Source organism: Schistocerca gregaria, chromosome 1, assembly GCF_023897955.1.
Source record: "Schistocerca gregaria isolate iqSchGreg1 chromosome 1, iqSchGreg1.2, whole genome shotgun sequence".
Lineage (NCBI taxonomy): Eukaryota > Metazoa > Arthropoda > Insecta > Orthoptera > Acrididae > Schistocerca > Schistocerca gregaria.
This window is the reverse complement of record NC_064920.1, coordinates 677,203,186-677,225,263: the sequence shown is the minus strand read 5'-3', so window position 1 is coordinate 677,225,263 and position 22,078 is coordinate 677,203,186. Positions and strand designations below refer to the sequence as shown.

The 22,078-nt window shown below is 43.3% G+C and overlaps 1 protein-coding gene across 1 annotated transcript in view; it reads left to right on the top strand.

Moving 5' to 3' along the window:
• The window catches only part of LOC126363134 (CUB and sushi domain-containing protein 3), a 513,579-nt gene that overhangs the window by 463,987 nt on the left and 27,514 nt on the right, over positions 1-22,078 (top strand). The window contains exons 8-11 of the mRNA XM_050007939.1: positions 2,273-2,422; positions 10,346-10,522; positions 18,209-18,388; positions 21,684-21,802. Of these exons, the coding sequence (XP_049863896.1) occupies positions 2,273-2,422; positions 10,346-10,522; positions 18,209-18,388; positions 21,684-21,802 (626 nt within the window). The remainder of the gene's footprint in view (positions 1-2,272; positions 2,423-10,345; positions 10,523-18,208; positions 18,389-21,683; positions 21,803-22,078) is intronic.

Sequence of the window (22,078 nt, the reverse complement as noted above, 5' to 3'; positions counted from 1 at the left end):
TCACGTGCGTTCTCTAAAGGTCGACTAATTATATAAATTTAAAGTAGTCTTCGAAAAAGTTACAGAAATGAATGATAAACTGCATAATTCCGTATTAGCCCGTACGATAAGAACGTTCAAGCCATTGTCAACACTATCAGTTTCGTTTGACAATTTTGCACGATCAGGATTATATATTTCAGTTATAGTTTCATCTTACCGTCACAACCACTAGCGCACATATATTCAGTTATGATGTCTTTAAAAAGTAATCTCAACAGCAAAAGGGTTATATAATGATTTTATACGCAACAAAGCAACTCTCTAATGCTTTGTGAAGTTAAATCTTTATTTCACTTTCAGAAACAAACAAAATATGTAACTTATCAATCAGTGTACTTTACCACAAATCTACCTCACTGTCCTTTGAAGATAATTAGTTTAGTGTATTTACATTTACTTTTGTTTCTGTGAGAAAAGACTTCCAGCATTCTTCCTGCATCAGGCGTACTAGACTGTAACACTAAGTGGTTATCAAGTGACTATTGATGTCTCATGTGACAATTCAAGTTCAGAATTAAAGTCTTATTTCAACACTTATACATAGCTTTGCTGACAATTAAATCAGTACTATCCTGTGGGAATACATATTGCAAATCTTGTAAAACCAATTGCCCCAGCCACATTTTGCTATCACTGACTTATTGTTCTAGGATATGGCATGCACGTATCGTATATGCCCTATCATAATAATATGTTCTTGCAGAATGACAGTTATGCGTCAATGCAAAAGATCTCAAAGCTGAGCCACATTTTGTAAGAGCGACAGAACATGTTGTCCCGGCAAACTGACGTCACAGCTCTTCATTTACAGCTGATACATTGTTGAGCATTGAAGTACTCTCTCCATATGCGTATTTCCTCACCTGCAATTCCATTGCTTCAGGAGACAATTTGGCTGCTGCAGAAGGTTGATTCTATTCCTGTATTGCACGTTTCTTTCACTGATAGTGTGCAACCTTCTCTTGATATGTGCAGCAATGACATGAGATGGTGCTCCTGGACTGAATGAATATCTTTTAGCAACTCTAAACAATAGCCACACGCATGAAATAGCCAAATTAGCAATACATGCCAAGTTGTTGTTGCACAGGAATTATTGTTAGACTAATGTCTGGAGCAGTAGGTCCTAAATTAGAGATAAATCTTTCAACTTAATAATTTACACAATACAAAATAATCTTATATGCTCAAAAAAGAATTAATATGTTGAAAATTTTAAATTAATGATTTGAGGTCTGGTCACAACATTCACGCGCCGAATTATCAGTTTCTCCGCCAGTCATTTATTTTGTCACTACGCGTTTCGATGGTTCACATCAGCATCTTCAGGTGGACAATTGTTTATTTTTGTCGTGGCTGATGTTGGTGAAGTGTATAGACGTCTTTTCACAGTAGCAGACCACGGAAATTGTAGTTGACTTTGCATCTTTTGCAAATGTTAAAAGTTGTTTGATCTCAAAAGTGCCTTTTATAAATAAACAGTTTTTAACATTTGCGAAATATGTAAAATAACGTACATTGCTCTTGGTCTGCTCCTGTCAAAAGACGACTGTAATCTTCACCAACTCCAACCATGTAAATAAAAAATTCTCCACCTGACGATGATGGTCTGAATCATCGAAAGGCAAAATGAGCAGATGACTGACGCATAAACTGTTTTATTTGTAACGATCACTTCTGGTTCGCACAGGTGGTAATCTGAAGAGTAGGCGTGGCGTTTCTGACGTGTTAAGTCCATTGGATGTAGCCAATATCAAAGGTACAAAGAAGGAGCGCATGTTGCCCGTTCTGTCCTGACCTACCTCTATACAGGACAAGTTCGACCCTGGTCCTGGTCAGCACGTTCTCTCACTTACCGAAAACGTCGTGTCACGGTTTTAAGGGAGACCGGTGCGCCATCTTTCACCAGCCGCTTCGTTCTGTGAACTGTATCAAAGAACTGCAGCAGCGGGGAATAACGTACCCGTGACTGTCATTTAAGCTCAGTTTCATTCGGCACTCAGCTTGGTTGGAGAAGGTGCTACTGCTATAATTGGCAGCTCTGTGTGCTAAAATTGCGGAACCTGTATACATCCAAATCATCTAACAATGTAGTCGTGAATTCTTCCCACTATACTGTACATGCACAATGAGTAAAATGTGCTTTGTGATCGATCATGATGTTGCAATTTTAACTACAGCAGTGTATATGAGTGTACACCTGAGTGTAGAGAACGCTCCGTTGTTGCAGGCGAGGTGATCGAGCGGCCAGCGTGGGGCAAGGACCAGCCCAACAACTACAACGGCGAGCAGAACTGCGTGGTGCTGGACGGCGGCCGCGGCTGGCTGTGGAACGACGTGGGCTGCAACCTCGACTACCTGCACTGGATCTGCCAGCACAGTGAGTGCCGCCATGGGCTGCACTTCCATCGTTCATCACCACAGGAATTTATTGTGCATATGTACATCAAATGACGTTGCTTGCGGGCTTAATTAAATAAGACGCTAATAATTTTAATTTTAGTCGCTGTTTGTCCGGTTACGCAGTCTCGTAACCGGTTGGCCCCAACTAGTATTACTCCGCAATCTGACCGCGCAGAATAACAACAAAGAATGAAAGGAAATTTCCGTTAATACAATTAATTAATTAAGTCCCCAGCAACTATAAAAGCTACGAAACAACAAAGTACAAATGTAACTGTTCTGTGTGTGGAAGTGTGATTCAACGTACACATCTGGCACGTTTCTACCTCAATAAGACAAGATATTTTAAACACGATTTACACTGAAGTAATTTAAAAAAACTAGAAATACTACAATTGCATATAGAAACCAGAATTACAGTCTAACACAAGAACACGAGCCAGATGCTTTGTTGACTGAACCTGTGACCAAGAGGCATAAGACATTTGAAATAAAAAATTTTCTTTACCTTCACATATATTGACGAAAAATACACTCTGATCATTACAACATCCCCAATCCAACAACATCTGGTGTCTTGCCCAACAGAACAACTGCACACGACATGGTCACAATTAGTACTCCAACTACGGCTACCTCAGAACTACTACTGCCCTCAGCAACTTCTCAGCTGCAACTGCCAGTGGAGGCGGCTGAATAATACTCTTTGGCGCAATCTCTGGCGCTGTGACTCAGTGTAGACACCTTTCAACGTATCTGTTAAGTATGAGGATTGGACCGTTAATAGTGGCAACTACGCATTTACAATTTATGCAAAAGAGTTACGTTTCTCAAAACATTACTTTCCTTCAAAGCGGCATTATGTATAAGCTGGTGCCAGTGACGTGGAAGTCGTAGTATACCTTGTTGTGTCGTGAAAATATAGTAATGACAGAGTACTCGATCCACAACAAACTTTATTTTGTCGTCGCAGGACTATTAGGTTGGTGCATAAGTTCGTAGTGTTTTTGTTTTGCGTGTGCATATTGCCATTTTGTCATTTGGAGATATGAAGCTGAGGACGCTAGGAAATGGAGTGCCAATTGGAGAAATCGTAACATTTCCGACCTATTCTTCTGTTTGACTTCAATATAGGGGAGACAGCACCGCGAAACATTTGCACCGTGTAGATAATGCCATTCGACAAAGCACGGAAAGAAAATGGTTTTCCCGTTTTGCGAGGGGATCGTTTTGAAATTAGTGACTCTCCATATTCAGGAAGACCTTCAGGGTTTGATGACGATCGTTTAAATACGTTAATTAACAATGGTTCACGGCGGGTGGTCGTATGTGCATTTCTGCTTGTCCGTCATCAAATGGCTCGAGAACAATACCGACCATACCTGTCCTGTATCGTTACTGGTGACAAGAAATGGTATCTTTATCCTAGCAAAGAAAAGAAAGGAACGGCTAACCCCAAACAAAGTAACACTCCCCGCACAAAGAGCTGTTGGCATCCACAAAAGATAATGTTATGCATTTGGTGGAACCGCGGCGGCGTGGTGACAGCGAATTGCATCCATTAAGTGTAATCATCGCGTTTATGGAGACGACTATCGACCTGATGTAGCAAAAATGTCATTCACCCGAAGAGCCGATGAGTTTCCAGTAATCGACGGTCGAATCCCGATGGTTCCGTTCCCACTGCAATCGTAACTGACGATTTCGTTGGGTCAACATGTGAACACGTAGGGATGGTCTGCTACGGAGCTCCATGTTCAATAATGTACGATGAACGGTGCGCTCCGAAACACTTGCGCGTGCTTCAGCATTGTGCTCTTCCAGCAGAAACGCCACCATCTATCGTACTTTACAGAGCAGACAAGCCTCCGAACCCCGCGTTCTCTGAAGAGTCGTGGACGACCAACCATTTAGTGCCTAGCGTAGTTTCACTGGCCCTCCTCTTTCCTCAGATGGTCGTGACAGTAGCACGTGAACATTCGACCAGTTTCGCCGTTTTCGAAATACTCATTCACAGGCTCTGCGTAACATTAATCTACCCTCTGTCAAAGACTCCTGTCCATGGATTTCCCCATTTGTACCCCATATCTTCACTAGGGTGGTCCCTCGTGCGTGTGTGCTCTGCTTACATACTTTTGTTACCGCATCAAATGTCCGCAACGCCACCAGGGGGCATCCAACGTCGCTGTGGGCAGTGGTCATTATGTTTTGCCTTATCAGTGTATGATATTGACGAGGGGCTGTATGCCCGTTCATCAGTTTGACAAACAACTAGTTTTTAAGAGCAGCTCGTGGTGTACATCAAACTTTGCTTTATCGAAAGATATATTCTCTTGTCCTGTGTGTGAGGAAGTTACCCTGAAAGTTTGGAGGTAGAGCTACATCATTGTTACACTACACCAACTATATTTATCACAATGACTGCTAAGATGTCTGTTCCTCAAATTATGTTTCTCTTGAGAATTTTGTGACACACATAACATTTAGAAGCAAAAATCTTTGTAGCAGTTTCTACTTGTACTGGTCGCATTGGTCCAGATATCTCACTTGCTAAATTTGAGCGTCTGTGGCTTTATTCCTTGACAGCTAGGTCAGCGTACAATACTCACTTGTAGCAGACGCAAAAATGTGACCTGCTGAGATGGCAAATCACCGTACCCGAACCTGTGGGCGTCAGCCTCGCGCACTGCCCACGCCGAGTGTTCACCTCTGCACGGTATTGCGCAGTTGAGAGGCGCCCAGCCAACAGCCTCTGCCTCGTCCTACAAGCGTGTATCACAGAATTACGTTACGTTTAGTGTATCCCAGAAATGTAGAGAAGAAAATGCAATTCTGGTCAATAATTTTCGATGAGTTAATAAGTTGAAAGTCCGTTTCTAAGTGGTACATAACTGTTTCTGATAAGCCTTAAGTTTTTCACCATCAAGTTGTCGTTCCCGCGATCTTCAATCTGAAGACTGTTTGGATGCGTCTCTCCATACTAGACCAATCTGTAGAAGCCTCTTCATATTCGAATAACAAGTATAACCTACGTTCATTTGAACCTGCTTACTGTATTCATACCTAGATCGACCTCCAAAATATTTTTCCTCGCATACTTTTCTCCACTACTAAACTGACTAATCCTTGATGTCTCAGGGTGTTTCCTGTCGATCGATCCCTTCTGTTTGTGAAATTTTGCCATAAATTTCTTTTTTTCTCCAGTTAGATTCAGTTCCTACTTAGCAGTAATTAATCTCAGCATTCTTCAGTAGCACCACGTTTCAAAAACTTCTATTTTCTTCTTGCCTGAATTAATTAAGTCCATGTTTCACATACATGCAAGGCAACACTACCTTCAGAAATGACTTCCTGATGCTTAAATTTGTATTTGATGTTAGTAAATTTCTCTTCTTCAGACGTGCTTTTCTTGCTATTGCCAGTCTGCATTTTATATTCTCTCGACTTTCGCCATCATTGCTTACTTTGCCGTCGAATATCAAAACACATCTACTACTTTTAGTGCCTCATTTACTTAAAATTATCTAAAAAACTGATAATTTCGAGGGAACAAAACCACAAATGAAATGTTATGCCAAAGTAAATAATGTGAATGTTTGATATTGTGCATTTGTAGCAACGACGTTTCCGCATTCGTACTCACGCTTTAAGAAAATTAACATTTTCTTTGAGAATTTCAAAATTAAAATACCTGTTCATAAGTTGCTATTTATTCGGTTCTGATGTGTGTTTGGCAGCATTCCGAACCATTTTGGAATATCGACACGTTGATCAATGATCTACGATGCCATCACAAGCAAGAGGAGATGGGTCTAATACCAATGAATTTGATAAATACAAAAACTGTTGTAGTCTTTATCTGCCATTCAATGGGGGGTATTGATGAAAAACACACACTATTTCAAAATGCACCAAATCCACAGTTTTGGAGATATGGCGATGACATTTTGTACCACGCTTTACATGAAAGTAACACGTTTACCTATAAAATCCTTTGATTACATCTATTCAACTTTTTTAATGAAATTTGAAGTTTTATTTTCAAAAAATAATGTATGTTCCTTTTTCTCAGAGAGTATTCAAGAGATTTCTACAAAAATTTCTTTGTTTCATCTCTTTATATGTTGTCAGCTTCTCTCATGAGGTTTTTGGAATAGGTCCAACAGGAGAATTTTCATAATTTGTTGATTATAATTCCACAAGTACAATTTTAAATTCATGAAAATTCCAAGCACTTTGACCCATATCTCAGCTTGCAATCAGAATTTCAAAATTTGCTCTTTATCCAACGTTTATTAGGTTTACAGAAATATGTGTACAAAATTTCATAATTCTAGCATTCATAGAATCTGAGGGAAAGGTACATAAACTGTAAAAAACAAACTTTTCAGGAAACGCAATTTAAAGTTCAACCTAACTTTTTTCCTTATGTCACTTCTTCAGAAGGCACCACATTTGTACTCTGGGTCGTCTTTCCTTCAAGACTTCTCTTCTGGTTTCTTGTTGTCTGTCTTCTTTCCTTTACCAGGTCTTCAACTGACTTTTCAGCTGCAGACACGCGCTGTAAATCTATTTTTCTCAGGATGTCTTGAGTAAAATTTCCTATCTTGGAGCCCATTTTTTCTCATACCTTCATCCTCCCGACGTTCTCATCATTAAATACAATAACTGCATCATAAGTTTCAATTCTGACAACTGTAGCTGATGCAAATGTGTTTTAGGGCATCGTTTCCATATTAGTGAATTTAGAGACTCATTCGGATTTTGGGTTTTGCCATGGACACACTTTTTGAGAATTGCTGGATCAGCCAAAGATGATCTATAAAACCGAAGAGTATGTATCACGGCCTTCTGAATGTATCCCGCACACGTTTGGTTGAAAGTAACACACAGAATCGTTGTTCACTGAGCTGGTATTGAAGTGCTGCTTCGAAAAGTGGGTGTGACAGGGAGGCTACGTCACAGTTTTAATTAATTTTCAGGCACTTCGGATGCGATTTCAACATTGAAACTTTGGGAACTTATTGTCCATGAGTTGTACTAACAAGTAAAAAATAAATCGAACGTTGAAATTTTTGGTCAGTTTCATCAACGTCCCCTCTTAAGGCCAATGTCCTCTCTCAAAATAAAAATTCAACACCGAAAAAGAACAACTGCGCGTTAAATCGTGTTAGCTAGTTCCCAGCGGTAACAGGACCACTGAGGTATGCTGGGAATTTTGGAAAGCTTAATGAGGTGCTAGCGTACGTAAAGCCGTGAAGGCGGGCCGTGAGTCGCGCCTGGATAGCTCAGTGGTAAGTAAGAGCACTTGCCCTCGATAGGTAAATATTCCGGTTCGATTCCCGGTCCAGCACACAGGAAGTTTCACTGCTGTGTGTTCTTTAAGACTATCTCGGCGTACCGAATATTGCTCTCGATTGTACACTGCAAGATGTCGCTGAAACTGAAATACTTCTAGCGATATTTCGCACCATCCGAGTAATGCCGTAAGTACAAGAGCTTCAGATACCTAATAATGATACTTTTAATAGAATAAAAATCCGCTTAAAGCTTCGAAACCGGTCCTGGAATACACTGAGAAAAATTACTAGCAACTGAAACGTATTTTTGTTTGTATAAATACACTCCTGGAAATGGAAAAAAGAACACATTGACACCGGTGTGTCAGACCCACCATACTTGCTCCAGACACTGCGAGATGGCTGTACAAGCAATGATCACACGCACGGCACAGCGGACACACCAGGAACCGCGGTGTTGGCCGTCGAATGGCGCTAGCTGCGCAGCATTTGTGCACCGCCGCCGTCAGTGTCAGCCAGTTTGCCGTGGCATACGGAGCTCCATCGCAGTCTTTAACACTAGTAGCATGCCGCGACAGCGTGGACGTGAACCGTATGTGCAGTTGACGGACTTTGAGCGAGGGCGTATAGTGGGCATGCGGGAGGCCGGGTGGACGTACCGCCGAATTGCTCAACACGTGGGGCGTGAGGTCTCCACAATACATCGATGTTGTCGCCAGTGGTCGGCGGAAGGTGCACGTGCACGTCGACCTGGGACCGGACCGCAGCGACGCACGGATGCACGCCAAGACCGTAGGATCCTACGCAGTGCCGTAGGGGACCGCACCGCCACTTCCCAGCAAATTAGGGACACTGTTGCTCCTGGGGTATCGGCGAGGACCATTCGCAACCGTCTCCATGAAGCTGGGCTACGGTCCCGCACACCGTTAGGCCGTCTTCCGCTCACGCCCCAACATGGTGCAGCCCGCCTCCAGTGGTGTCGCGACAGGCGTGAATGGAGGGACGAATGGAGACGTGTCGTCTTCAGCGATGAGAGTCGCTTCTGCCTTGGTGCCAATGATGGTCGTATGCGTGTTTGGCGCAGTGCAGGTGAGCGCCACAATCAGGACTGCATACGACCGAGGCACACAGGGCCAACACCCGGCATCATGGTGTGGGGAGCGATCTCCTACACTGGCCGTACACCGCTGGTGATCGTCGAGGGGACACTGAATAGTGCACGGTACATCCAAACCGTCATCGAACCCATCGTTCTACCATTCCTAGACCGGCAAGGGAACTTGCTGTTGCAACAGGACAATGCACGTCCACATGTATACCGTGCCACCCAACGTGCTCTAGAAGGTGTAAGTCAACTACCCTGGCCAGCAAGATCTCCGGATCTGTCCCCCATTGAACATGTTTGGGACTGGATGAAGCGTCGTCTCACGCGGTCTGCACGTCCAGCACGAACGCAGGTCCAACTGAGGCGCCAGGTGGAAATGGCATGGCAAGCCGTTCCACAGGACTACATCCAGCATCTCTACGATCGTCTCCATGGGAGAATAGCAGCCTGCATTGCTGCGAAAGGTGGATATACACTGTACTAGTGCCGACATTGTGCATGCTCTGTTGCCTGTGTCCATGTGCCTGTGGTTCTGTCAGTGTGATCATGTGATGTATCTGACCCCAGGAATGTGTCAATAAAGTTTCCCCTTCCTGGGACAATGAGTTCACGGTGTTCTTATTTCAATTTCCAAGAGTGTATGTTCCTCAGTTGCCAGAATTTTTTCTTAATTTATTCCATGACCAGATTCGAAGCTAACAGTTTCATACTCAGGTGCCACCAACTGCGAACGAGAGGAGGGCCTACTAACGTACAAGTACTCTGGGGTTCACATACCGGCCGGCCGGAATGGCCGAGCGGTTCTAGGCGCTACAGTCTGGAACCGCGCGACCGCTACGGTCGCAGGTTCGAATCCTGCCTCGGGCATGGATGTGTGTGATGTCCTTAGGTTAGTTAGGTTTAAGTAGTTCTAAGTTCTAGGGGACTGATGACCTCAGAAGTTAAGCCCCATAGTGCTCAGAACCATTTGAACCATTTTTGACATACCAAAATGATAGTACAGTTCTGGGAAGTGGTGTACTCACATAATCACTAGAACATAAATACGCGGTGATCAGGCCCGTCAGTCATGGGGAATCACACCCACCTCAAACAAACGCGTTGCCCTCCAATCCCACGCATTTGTTTGACGTCGGGTGATTCCCCATGACTGACGGGCCCGCGGCATATTTACGTTCCCATAATTATGTTAGTACCCTACTTTCCACAACTGTACCTTCGACTTGAGTATGTCAACCACATAGTACTTGCACATTAGTAGCCCCTCGTCCTGTTAGCAGCTGCTGGCATCTAAAAATGAAGCTTAAAGTTTCGACAGGTCCAGAAAATTACTGGTACCTGAAGCGTATTTTTATTCAACAAACATGTTCCTCAGTTGCCGATGTTCATCTGATAAAATATTCCGTAATAATGAGACAGTACTGTGTTGAAACAGACCTTCTGGTGGGGGACCACTGTTTCTGGTTTCTCACGAGCCTTGTCGCTTCTTTGGCAGCTCCGTCGACGTGCGGCAGCCCCGACAAGCAGCTGAACACGACCATCGAGGGCGACCAGCAGAGCGTGGGCTCCACCATCACGTACCGCTGCCCGGAGGGACACCGACTGGAGGGCAACGCGACGCGCCTCTGCGCCCAGGACGGCTTCTGGACGGGGACCGCGCCCGCCTGCCAGTGTGAGTGCACCAGCTCACTGCTTTTGGTGGGCGACAGTTGATTTTCCTACGAAAAGTAAATCAGAGACGAAATTTGTTATCAGATTTGCAAAAGTTACTGGACAGCACATACAGGCTGAAAAGTATTTAAACCGACAAACTCTGGGAGGTTGTAGGGGACATCAAAACAAATATTTTTCCTTGATGTCATTTTTTCCTATGAGGAGTATTTAAACCGGTAGAGGAAGATTTCTCTGGCGGCAAATTAATTAAACCAACAAACACTTATCCATTTTTTTATGATCAAGAGACGGCACATTAACACAACCCAATTTCAATTACAGTAGATTTTCAAAAATGCCTCCATTGACACGTAAACAAAGGTTACACCGTCGGATCATGTTCTGTCTGACACGAACAAAAACTCCAGGACTATCCTGAATTGTTCCTGCTGCTGCTACTATCCGGGCAACCAGATCCTCTTCTGATGCAACGGGAGTTGCGTAAACAAGGTTGCGCATCTCTCCCACACAAAAAAGTCCAGAGGGGACATATCTGGGGATCGAGCAGGCCATGGTACAGGACCACCTCTACCAATCCACGTTTCTGGGAACCGTCGGTCCAGGAATCGACGCACACGACGACTGAAATGTGTCGGCGCTCCGTCATGTTGGAATCACATGCTTTGTCTTGTAGGGAGCGGGACGTCTTCCAGAAATTCTGGCAAAGCACTGCCTAGAAGATTGTAATAGTGCCTGCCATTTAATGGCCTAGGTAGCAGATACGGCCCAACTAAACACTCCCTAACAACAACGACCCACACATTAACGAAGAACCGCACTTGATGAGCGCTAGTAAATGTGGCATGTAGGTTATACTCACTCCAAAGATGCGAATTGTGCATGTTGAAGACTCCATCGCGCCCGAACGTTGCTTAATCGGTAAACAACACAGAGGATGCAAATGTAGGATACATTTGGCACTGTTCCAGATACCACTGCGAAAACTGTGCTCTGGATGGATAATCAACTGGTTCCAGGTTGTGGACACGCTGTAAGTGAAATGGACGTGAATTGCTCTCGAAGGACTGTTCTCACATTCGTCTGATTCATCCCCATGTTACGTGCAATTGCACGAGTCCTGATTGAAGGATCCCGCTCCACACGCTGCAAGACAGCTTCCTCAAATTGCAGCGTTCTTACCGTGCGACGGCGTCCCTGTCCAGGTAATCTGCTAAATGACCCGGTCTCACGCAGACGTTGGTACACAGCAGCAAAGGTCGTATGATGCGGGATACGGCAATTAGGATATTGTTGTTGATAAACCCGCTGTGCAGCTCGTCCGTTGTGGTACGCACCAACCATATCAGTGTACTCACTCGAGCTGTATCGCTCCATTAGTAAACAGAGAAAATGCACTACTACACTGGTGGACAGCAGTTGCCTACAACTGAAAAGTGTAAAACAGTCTCCACCGGTTTAAATAATCCTCAAAGGAAAAAATGACATCAGGGAAAAATATTTGTTTTAATGTCCCCTAGAACCTCCCAGGGTTTGTCGGTTTAAATACTTTTCACCTTGTATAACCTATTCGTCAATCACATTTTTATGATCAGTTAGGGAAGAGTGTTGTATTTTGATGAGAATGTACCTAGCTTGGGTATACAGGGTGAATCACCTAAAACTTGCACCGCAAATATTGCGAAAATTGAAAGTGCTGTTGATATGTGGTTTTCACAGAATGGATTGGTAGTCAGGGCCTTGTATTGTTAGCCAATCAACAGACAGTAGTAATAATTAAAAAGTGTATTTTTGTGCAAATAAACATTTTTTTAAATTGAACAATGCCTATTGACAATAACGAACTGAAAGTAGGTAAATTAGAATATCAGTGGTGTCTGTTTCAGGATTCTAGTGCGATAGTCGTTTACGAGGTATCATATTTTAAAAAGTTTCCACACCGGAGCTTATTTGTGCCATTCAGCCTGCCTGGTTTCTAGGTACAATGTTGTTATGTTTGCTTATTGCGTGCTTGTGTGTTCCTTGAGTGCATGGCGACTTGCTAGCCAATTAGTGTGAGACAATCCAAACAGTAGGAAGTGGGAGAAACATGGGATTTACCAACGCAGGAAAAGCCGACGTAAGGAGAGTGTAGGAAAAATGCAGTTTGTTCGTACACGGTGTATGCTGCAAGATATCGTGATAGACGTCAACCATCTCGGCAGTTATTTATCAGCTTTTTCAACCACTGATGTGAAAGTGGTAACATAGCACCTAGACAACGCAAAAGATGAAAACAAGTGACGGCAGAAGAGGGCAAATTAATATTCTTGCTGCTGTTCCAGTTGATCCGCGCGTTAGCTCCCGTGCAATCGCACGAGAAAGTGGTATGAGTCAGGCAAATGTCCAACGCATTCTCCATCGACACAGTTTCCATCCCTATCACATCTCTCTCCATCCAGAGCTGCATGGAAACGATCATGAGAATCGTGTTAACTTCTGTACATGGGCATTAAGACAGGATACTCCAGATGTATCATGTATCTTATTTAGTAATTAAGCCACGCTTACTAGTCAGGGCCAGGTAAACCATCGAAACATGCTCTGTTGGTCTGTTGACAATCCCCATTGGCTTCGTCAGGTGGAACGGCAGCGTCCGCAGAGTGTAAACGTGTCGTGTAGGATTGTGAACCATCAGCTCATAGGACCGCTTTTCATAGACGGAATACTGAACCCGCACAAGTACCGCAGCCTCCTAACAGACGTTCTTCCACGGATGCCAGATGTTCCTCTGCAGACTAGGACGAATCTGTGATACCATGAGGGTTGTCCAGTCCATAGTGCACCAAGTACTACAGCATGTGTTCACCAATTGTTTCCACATAGTTTGACGGGACGCAAAGGACCTTGATCGCCCGTTCCCCTGGTTTGACGTCTGTAGACCTTAACCTGCGGGAAAATTGAAAGCCGCTGTCTTTAAGGACATAGTAACTACACCCAATCATACGCAACGACGTGTTACTGCAGCCTACTCGGACGGTCTCCGACGAAATGCTAGCACGTATGCAGCAGTCGTTCCACACCAGAATGGAAGCGTGTATTGAACACAACCTGTTATAGTCAATTGTCTCTTTACTGGCCAGAATCCATATGATGTGACCTGTGCAACTTTCCAGTCTTTGGGTACGGATCTTTCGCCGAGCGAACGGTTGTATATGATTGTTAAGTATGGAGCTAATGCATCAGCATACTCCGAAAGGAACTTAATTGGTACACAGTCTGGACCAGAAGACTTGTTTTTATTAAGTTATTTAACTTAAGTTATATATTTAAGTTAAGTTATGTAAATGACATGCCCTCTGGTATTATGGATAATTCTAAAATATTTCTGTTTGGTGATGACACTAGCTTGGAAGTAAAGGATGTTACGTGCAACATTGGCTCGGTTTCAAATACTGCAATTCATGACATGAGTTCATGGCTCGTAGAAAATAAACTAACCCTAAATCATGGTAAGACTCAGTTTTTACAGTTTCTAACACACAATTCAACAAAACACGACTTTTTAATTTCACAGAATGGGCATATGATTAGTGAATCTGAATGGTTCAAATTTCTAGGTGTTCAGAAAGATAGTAAACTGTCGTGGAAAGCCCACGTTCAGGATCAGACTTAATGCTGCCATTATTCTAAAAGGATATTTTTGGCCCACGAAAGGGCGGTTCGGGCAATAAGTGGTGTAAGTTCACGAACCTCTTGTCACTAGTCTGCGTATTTTGACATTGGCCTCTCAATATATATAGGGTGGTCCGTTGATCGTGAATGGGCCAAATATCTCACGAAATAAGCGTCAAACGAAGAAACTACAAAGAACGAAACTTCTCTAGCTTGAAGCGGGAAACCAGATGGCGCTATGGTTGGCCCGCTAGATGGCACTGCCATTGGTCAAACGGATATCAACCCTTTTTTTAAAAATAGGAACCGATATTTTTATTACATATTCGTGTAGTACGTAAAGAAATGAGAATGTTTTAGTTAGACCACTTTTTTCGCTTTGTGATAGATGGCGCTGTAATAGTCACAAACATATGGCTCACAGTTTTAGACGAACAGTTGGTAACAGGTAGGTTTTTTAAATTAAAATACAGAACGTAGGTACGTTTGACCATTTTATTTTGGTTGTTCCAATGTGATACATGTACCTTTGTGAGCTTACCATTTCTGAGAACGCATGCTGTTACAGCGTGATTACCTGTAAATACCACATTAATGTAATAAACACTCAAAATAACGTCCGTCAACCTCAATGCTTTTGGCAATACACGTAACGACATTCCTCTCAACAGCGAGTAGTTCGCCTTCCGTAATGTTCGCACATGCATTGACAATGCGCTGACGCATGTTGTCAGGCGTTGTCGGTGGATCACGATAGCAAATATCCTTCAACTTTCCCCACAGAAAGAAATCTGGGGACGTCAGATCCGGTGAACGTGCGGTATGGTGATTCGACGACCAATCCACCTGTCATGAAATATGCTATTCAGTTCCACCTTCATGCGAGCTATGTGCCGGACATCCATCATTTTGAAAGTACATCGCCATTCTGTCATGCAGTGAAACATCTTGTAGTAACATGGTAGAACATTACATAGGAACTCAGCATACATTGCACCATTTAGATTGCCACCGATAAAATGAGGGCCAATTATCCCTCCTCCCATAATGCCGCACCATACATTAACCCGCCAAGGTCGCTGATGTTCCACTTGTCGCAGCCATCGTGGATTTTCTGTTGCCCAATAGTGCATATTATGCCGATTTACGCTACCGTTGTTAGTAAATGACGCTTCGTCGCTAAATAGAACGAGTGCAAAAAATCTGACATCGTCCCGTAATTTCTTTTGTGCCCAGTGGCAGAACTGTACACAACGTTCAGAGTCGTCGCCATGCAACTCCAGGTGCATAGAAATATGGTAGGTGTGCAATCGATGTTGATGTAGCATTCTCAACCCCGACGTTTTTGAGATTCCCGATTCTCGCACAATTTGTCTCCTACTGATGTGCGGATTAGCTGGAGAAGATAATATATTTCTTACCTGCTGGTCGTTTATTTCGATTCCGTTAGTCTGAATCTATGTTGGCATACGCCCAATGGGCTTTATTTGGCTGAGCCAGTAAAGCCCCGTTCCTTTTCGTCTGTTATTTATTTCTGAATGCGACGGGGATTCCCCTGGCAGAGACATCACGTACGCTATGCTCGCGTGCAAAAGTCAACTTACGATTCGTTCAGAAATCAACTTAGAATGTGTCAGAAATGTTAAATAACCAACCGAGATGTGTTTCAAAATCATATTAATAATCCATAGACCAAAGTGCGCTGGCTACTAGGCGGTTCTCTTCAAGAATAACAAGAATAACAACAATTTGGCGCGCTCTGAAACTGCCGCCCGGGGCAGAAACCCCGGTATGCCCGCCCTTCGATCAAGGGCTGCCAGAGAAGAACGACCAAACTGTCCCGGTGACAAAAATCACCCGTTCGCGCTTGCCCTTACATCCACTTGGAATCGGTGTCATAACAAGCGTCAGTCTTCGCAATGTTATGGCGAGTGTGTGTGCTGAAAACTGCAACGCCAAGAATGGAGGGTGCTTGGAGGACATCGTGTAGTAAGTGACATGTATAATTAAATGTTTACGAAGCGTTTTTTAGAACAATGTGCTCTAATACTGTGTAGCTACATGTTTTCGTGGTCAAATAAAATGTATAAAATTGGCACTGTTTCTGCCGCACCCTCTTATTTTCGCACCGTTAGCTGCCGAATGAACTGTTATCCACAGTGTAACTTGGTAGTTTTTATGTGGACGGGAGTTCCTCAGAGAGCCTAACAGTTTGATGGTCCCAGTGGCGTCAGAGGGCCACACACTAAGTTACAAAAGGTAACACTAAGCCATGTAACTGTTGCATTGCACGTTTAGGCTGTTTAATTTTTTAGGGGAAAGTGTCTGAGAGAAAAAAGAAGTAAGAAGATGCTATGGTCTGTCCCCATTAGCTTGTCATCAGGTATTTTTAGATGATGAAAAATTTGCAAAAGAAATGTATTTTTGGAGTACCTAGACTAATTGTTCTTCATACTTTCTTATGTTTTATGATTTTTTAAATTTTAATTACACTTATTACTAGATATGGTCCTTTAAACTTTAGCTATTGTCTAAGAGGTACATCAGAAGAAGTAGAAGTGGATTTGGTTTTTCTACTTAAATTTGTTATTAAACCTTCTTACATGTCACATTCATTTGTACAACTACTTGCTTAACAACACTGTGGAATTACAAAAAATATACCCTCCTACTTTAATGGGTGATCTGGACAATTTCCTCTGAATAGCATACAGAGGTATCACTGTGTTATCAGATGAAATGTGCAATTGGAATTATAATTTCTTCGTAGGGATAGCACAACATGTTATTTTTGATGGAAAGCCTTCTACAGATGTAGAAGTAACTTCAGGTAAACCTGAGGGAAGTGCATTTAGACCTTTGCTATTCATGTTGTATTTTAATAAGCTGGCAGACAGTAGCAACAGAACCCTCTGACTTTTTGTAGATGTTGCAGGTATCTCTTATAAAGTACTGTTGGAGAAAAAAGCTGCTCAAATATTCATTCAGATCTAGATAAGATGTGGTGCTAAGATTGGCACCTTGCCTTAAATGTCCAGAACTGCAAAATTGTGCACTTCACAAAATGCAGAAACTCTGGATGCTATGGCTACACTACAATAAGCTGGAACTGGTATCAGTTATCTCACATAGGTGTAACAATTTGTGGGGATATGAAATGTAATACTCTCATAGGCCCAGTCTCAAAAAAGCAAGTGACAGCCATTGTTTCATTTTTAAGATACTGAGACAATGCAGTCAGTTTACAAAAAAGTTTGTTCACAAAATACTTATCAAATCCAATCTAGAATACTGCTCATGAGTGTGGGACCCATACTAAAAGTTCTAATAGAAAATACTGAATATCTGCAAGGAAAGATAGTGTGAAGGGTGACAAGTTTGTTTGACCCATGGAAGAGTATCACAGAAATTGTGAAGAAACTAAACTACCTGTCACTTGAGGATAAAATACCAACTATCGTACAAAAGCCTGCTTACAAAGTTCCAAGACCAGTCTTAGGTACACCTAATGGAACAAGGAAGACTACATTTGTCGAATTACAGTATACACAGGACACATTTAAGCCGTGATTCTTCCTGCACTCCATATTTGAATGGAATGTGAAGAAATTCTAATATCCGGCACAATGTTAATTAGTTATAGTGTGCACACTCTTTATTCAACATGTAAACATCTCTACAGATATTCGGATTTAGGTTATGACATGTTCGATATGCCTGCCATCATTGGCGATGATGTGGTGCAGACGAACCTCTGCCATGGATTTCATAATGGTTCGCAGTGTATGGATGTAGATGTAGGTATAGATGAAGATAATGTCCATTTTGATTATAAACATACTAAGAACATATAAACATTTTGGCTTATGGCTCTTACGCAGCACCATAATATAAGCTTTTGTAACAGATATCCTGTGCTCTTAAGTATCTCACTTTTGATCAGAACTGAAAATTTAAAGATGTTGTGAATACCCCAATATTACACAAGAAAAATCCTATGACTAATAGTAATGGTTAAATAAATATTCATTAGACATTGACTGTGGAGATCTGGATGGGCTTGACCATGGATCAGTGAGGCTGGAGGAGAACCGGACAACTCATGGAGCATCTGCCATCTACACATGCCATGAGAACTACACTCTTATTGGTCATGAGAGGAGGGTGTGCGGAGATAATGGCAGCTGGAGCGGAAAGAAGCCACAGTGTCTGTGTAAGTACTTAATTAAGTTTTCCATATATTCTCTAAGTTGCTTTAAAACAAATGACAATGAAGCTACATCAGTAAGACAACAATTTTAATAAGAAAATACATGGTGACTATTATTGAACTATACGAAAAAAAAAAAAAAATAGCTATAGTGTGCATACATTTTATTCAGCGTGTAAACATCACTACAGATATTCGGATTTAGGTTATGACATGTTTAGTATGCCTGCCATCATTGGTGATGATGTGGTGTGGACGAATAGTGAAATTGTGCATGCCGTGCTGAAGTGTCGGAACATTGATGCTGTTGATGACCTGCTGAATGGCTGTCTTGAGCTCAGCAGTGGTTTTGAGGCTATTGTTGTACTTCTCGTCTTTAATATAGCCCCACAAAAAGGAGTCCCTTGTGTTCAGATCCGGAGAATATGATAGCCAATTGAGGCCCACACCAGTGGCCTCTGGGTACCCCAGATACAGAATTCAGCCCCGAAAGTGCTCCTCCAAGACATCAGACATTCTCTTGTTTTGTTGGGTCAAGCTGCGCCTTGCATGAACCACAGCTTGGCGAAATCAGGATCACTTTGCATAATGTGGATGAAATTATCTTCCAAAACCTTCACATACTGTTTGGTAGCCACCATGCCATCAAGAACTATCGCACCGATTATTCTGTGACTGGACATTGTACACCACACAGTCACCAGTTGAGGATGAAGAGACTTCTTGATTGCAAAATGCACATTCTCAGTCCCCCAAATGCAGCAATTTTGTTTATTGATGAACCCATCCAAATGAAAGTGGGCTTCATCACTAAACCAAACCATATTCACATCAGAGTTCTGTTTGTCAATTCTTTGGACAAGAGGGCCCTGGGGCTTAATAGCTAATGGGTTTGAATTTTGTATGGGAAGAGATGCAGGCCTTCAACAACAATTTGTTGCAGTCTCTCCCAGTTGATTCTCACCTGTTCTGCATCTCATCTGATTGATTTCCTGGGCCATGTCTTCTCGATGTTTTCAGGCATTTTCATGCTTTTTGGATAACTGACATTGCCAACACTCATCACTCAAACTTGTGAATCAAATTCTTGGTTGTTAGCAGAATTTGACCAGTTGTCTTCACCTTGAACTCGGTTGCAAATTTCCTTTGAGTTGCAATTTGGCTGTTATTACTTGCATAGTACATCTTGACAGGTGCTATATACACATGTATCATGACGTTTTCATGTACAAATGGCCAATGAGAACAAGGTGTGTATGCATGCACATACTAATTCCCGTCATGTCCCCCACTGACCATGCATTTTGGACATCCTGATGCAAACCGTTCAGAAGATATGAAACTTTTATTTCAAATACACTCCTGGAAATTGAATTAAGAACACCGTGAATTCATTGTCCCAGGAAGGGGAAACTTTATTGACACATTCCTGGGGTCAGATACATCACACGATCACACTGACAGAACCACAGGCACATAGACACAGGCAACAGAGCATGCACAATGTCGGCACTAGTACAGTGTGTATCCACCTTTCGCAGCAATGCAGGCTGCTATTCTCCCATGGAGACGATCATAGAGATGCTGGATGTAGTCCTGTGGAACGGCTTGCCATGCCATTTCCACCTGGCGCCTCAGTTGGACCAGCGTTCGTGCTGGACGTGCAGACCGCGTGAGACGACGCTTCATCCAGTCCCAAACATGCTCAATGGGGGACAGATCCGGAGATCTTGCTGGCCAGGGTAGTTGACTTACACCTTCTAGAGCACGTTGGGTGGCACGGTATACATGTGGACGTGCATTGTCCTGTTGGAACAGCAAGTTCCCTTGCTGGTCTAGGAATGGTAGAACGATGGGTTCGATGACGGTTTGGATGTACCGTGCACTATTCAGTGTCCCCTCGACGATCACCAGAGGTGTACGGCCAGTGTAGGAGATCGCTCCCTACACCATGATTCCGGGTGTTGGCCCTGTGTGCCTTGGTCGTATGCAGTTCTGATTGTGGCGCTCACCTGCACGGCGCCAAACACGCATACGACCATCATTGGCACCAAGGCAGAAGCGACTCTCATCGCTGAAGACGACATGTCTCCATTCGTCCCTCCATTCACACCTGTCGCGACACCACTGGAGGCGGGCTGCACGATGTTGGGGCATGAGCGGAAGACAGCCTAACGGTGTGCGGGACCATAGCCCAGCTTCATAGAGACGGTTGCGAATGGTCCTCGCCGATACCCCAGGAGCAACAGTGTCCCTAATTTGCTGGGAAGTGGCGGTGCAGTCCCCTACGGCACTGCGTAGGATCCTACGGTCTTGGCGTGCATCCGTGCGTTGCTGCGGTCCGGTCCCAAGTCGACGGGCACGTGCACCTTCCGCCGACCACTGGCGACAACATCAATGTACTGTGGAGACCTCATGCCCCACGTGTTGAGCAATTCGGCGGTACGTCCACCCGGCCTCCCGCATGCCCACTATACGCCCTCGCTCAAAGTCCGTCAACTGCACATACGGTTCACGTCCACGCTGTCGCGGCATGCTACCAGTGTTAAAGACTGCGATGGAGCTCCGTATGCCACGGCAAACTGGCTGACACTGACGGCGGCGGTGCACAAATGCTGCACAGCTAGCGCCATTCGACGGCCAACACCGCGGTTCCTGGTGTGTCCGCTGTGCCGTGCGTGTGGTCATTGCTTGTACAGCCCTCTCGCAGTGTCCGGAGCAAGTATGGTGGGTCTGACACACCGGTGTCAATGTGTTCTTTTTTCCATTTCCAGGAGTGTAGTTCAATCATTGTCACCCTGCATTCAGTTTCTTTTAAAATTCTCAAAAACGTGAGCACAGTGGCTCTAAAAAGCATATATGGTTGACATTGCCAAGCTAGGGGGTGATATAGATTAATGCAGAAACAGAAGTACAACTTCAAACAGCCAAGATTGCTATAGAACATCCTTTATTGTGATGACACTACCACTGTATTGTTTTTATTCCCATCTTTTTTTAATGTGCTTCAAGTTTAGCTCAATTGTGGTAGCCCTAGTTCCACCACCTATAGCCATTTGTAGTGAATAACAAATAATTTAATAATATCTTGCAACAGTGTGAGCAGAACATCTCCCCCATCCTTTTTAGTTTGGAAGTATTAAGGCATCCTGTGCTCACATAAGCATTTTGTTATTTCGGAGTTAAACAATTTCCTTTAAAGTCTAAAATAATTAAGCTGTGATTTCACATAACAGTGAATCTACAGAAATTTCCCTCAGAAGTTAATGGCTGCTAATATAGTCTGTATATACTTCAGTTGACTGGTGCCCCGAGCCACCAGAAGTCCATGGCGGATCTGTGGAGGTATCTGGACAGCGAGCTGGCTCAACAGCAACATACACATGCCAACCAGGATTCATTCTATTTGGACAACCGGTGAGTAACTGATAGTATCTTCAACAAATGTTTATATGTTTCACCACAAATAGCTAAACATCAACCATAGAAAAATGGAAAATATAAATCCATTATTTTACTTATTTCAGTATATTATCCCATCAATGTCTGTACAAACAACTTTGATTCTTTGTTCTTTGTTCTTTGTTATTGAGTGGCTATTTCTGACACTGTGTTGTGTTGATCAGTGTTCGTCTTCATAACACCATTAATTAGTTTTCAGCACATCACGTATCGTATTTTTTTCACAATACA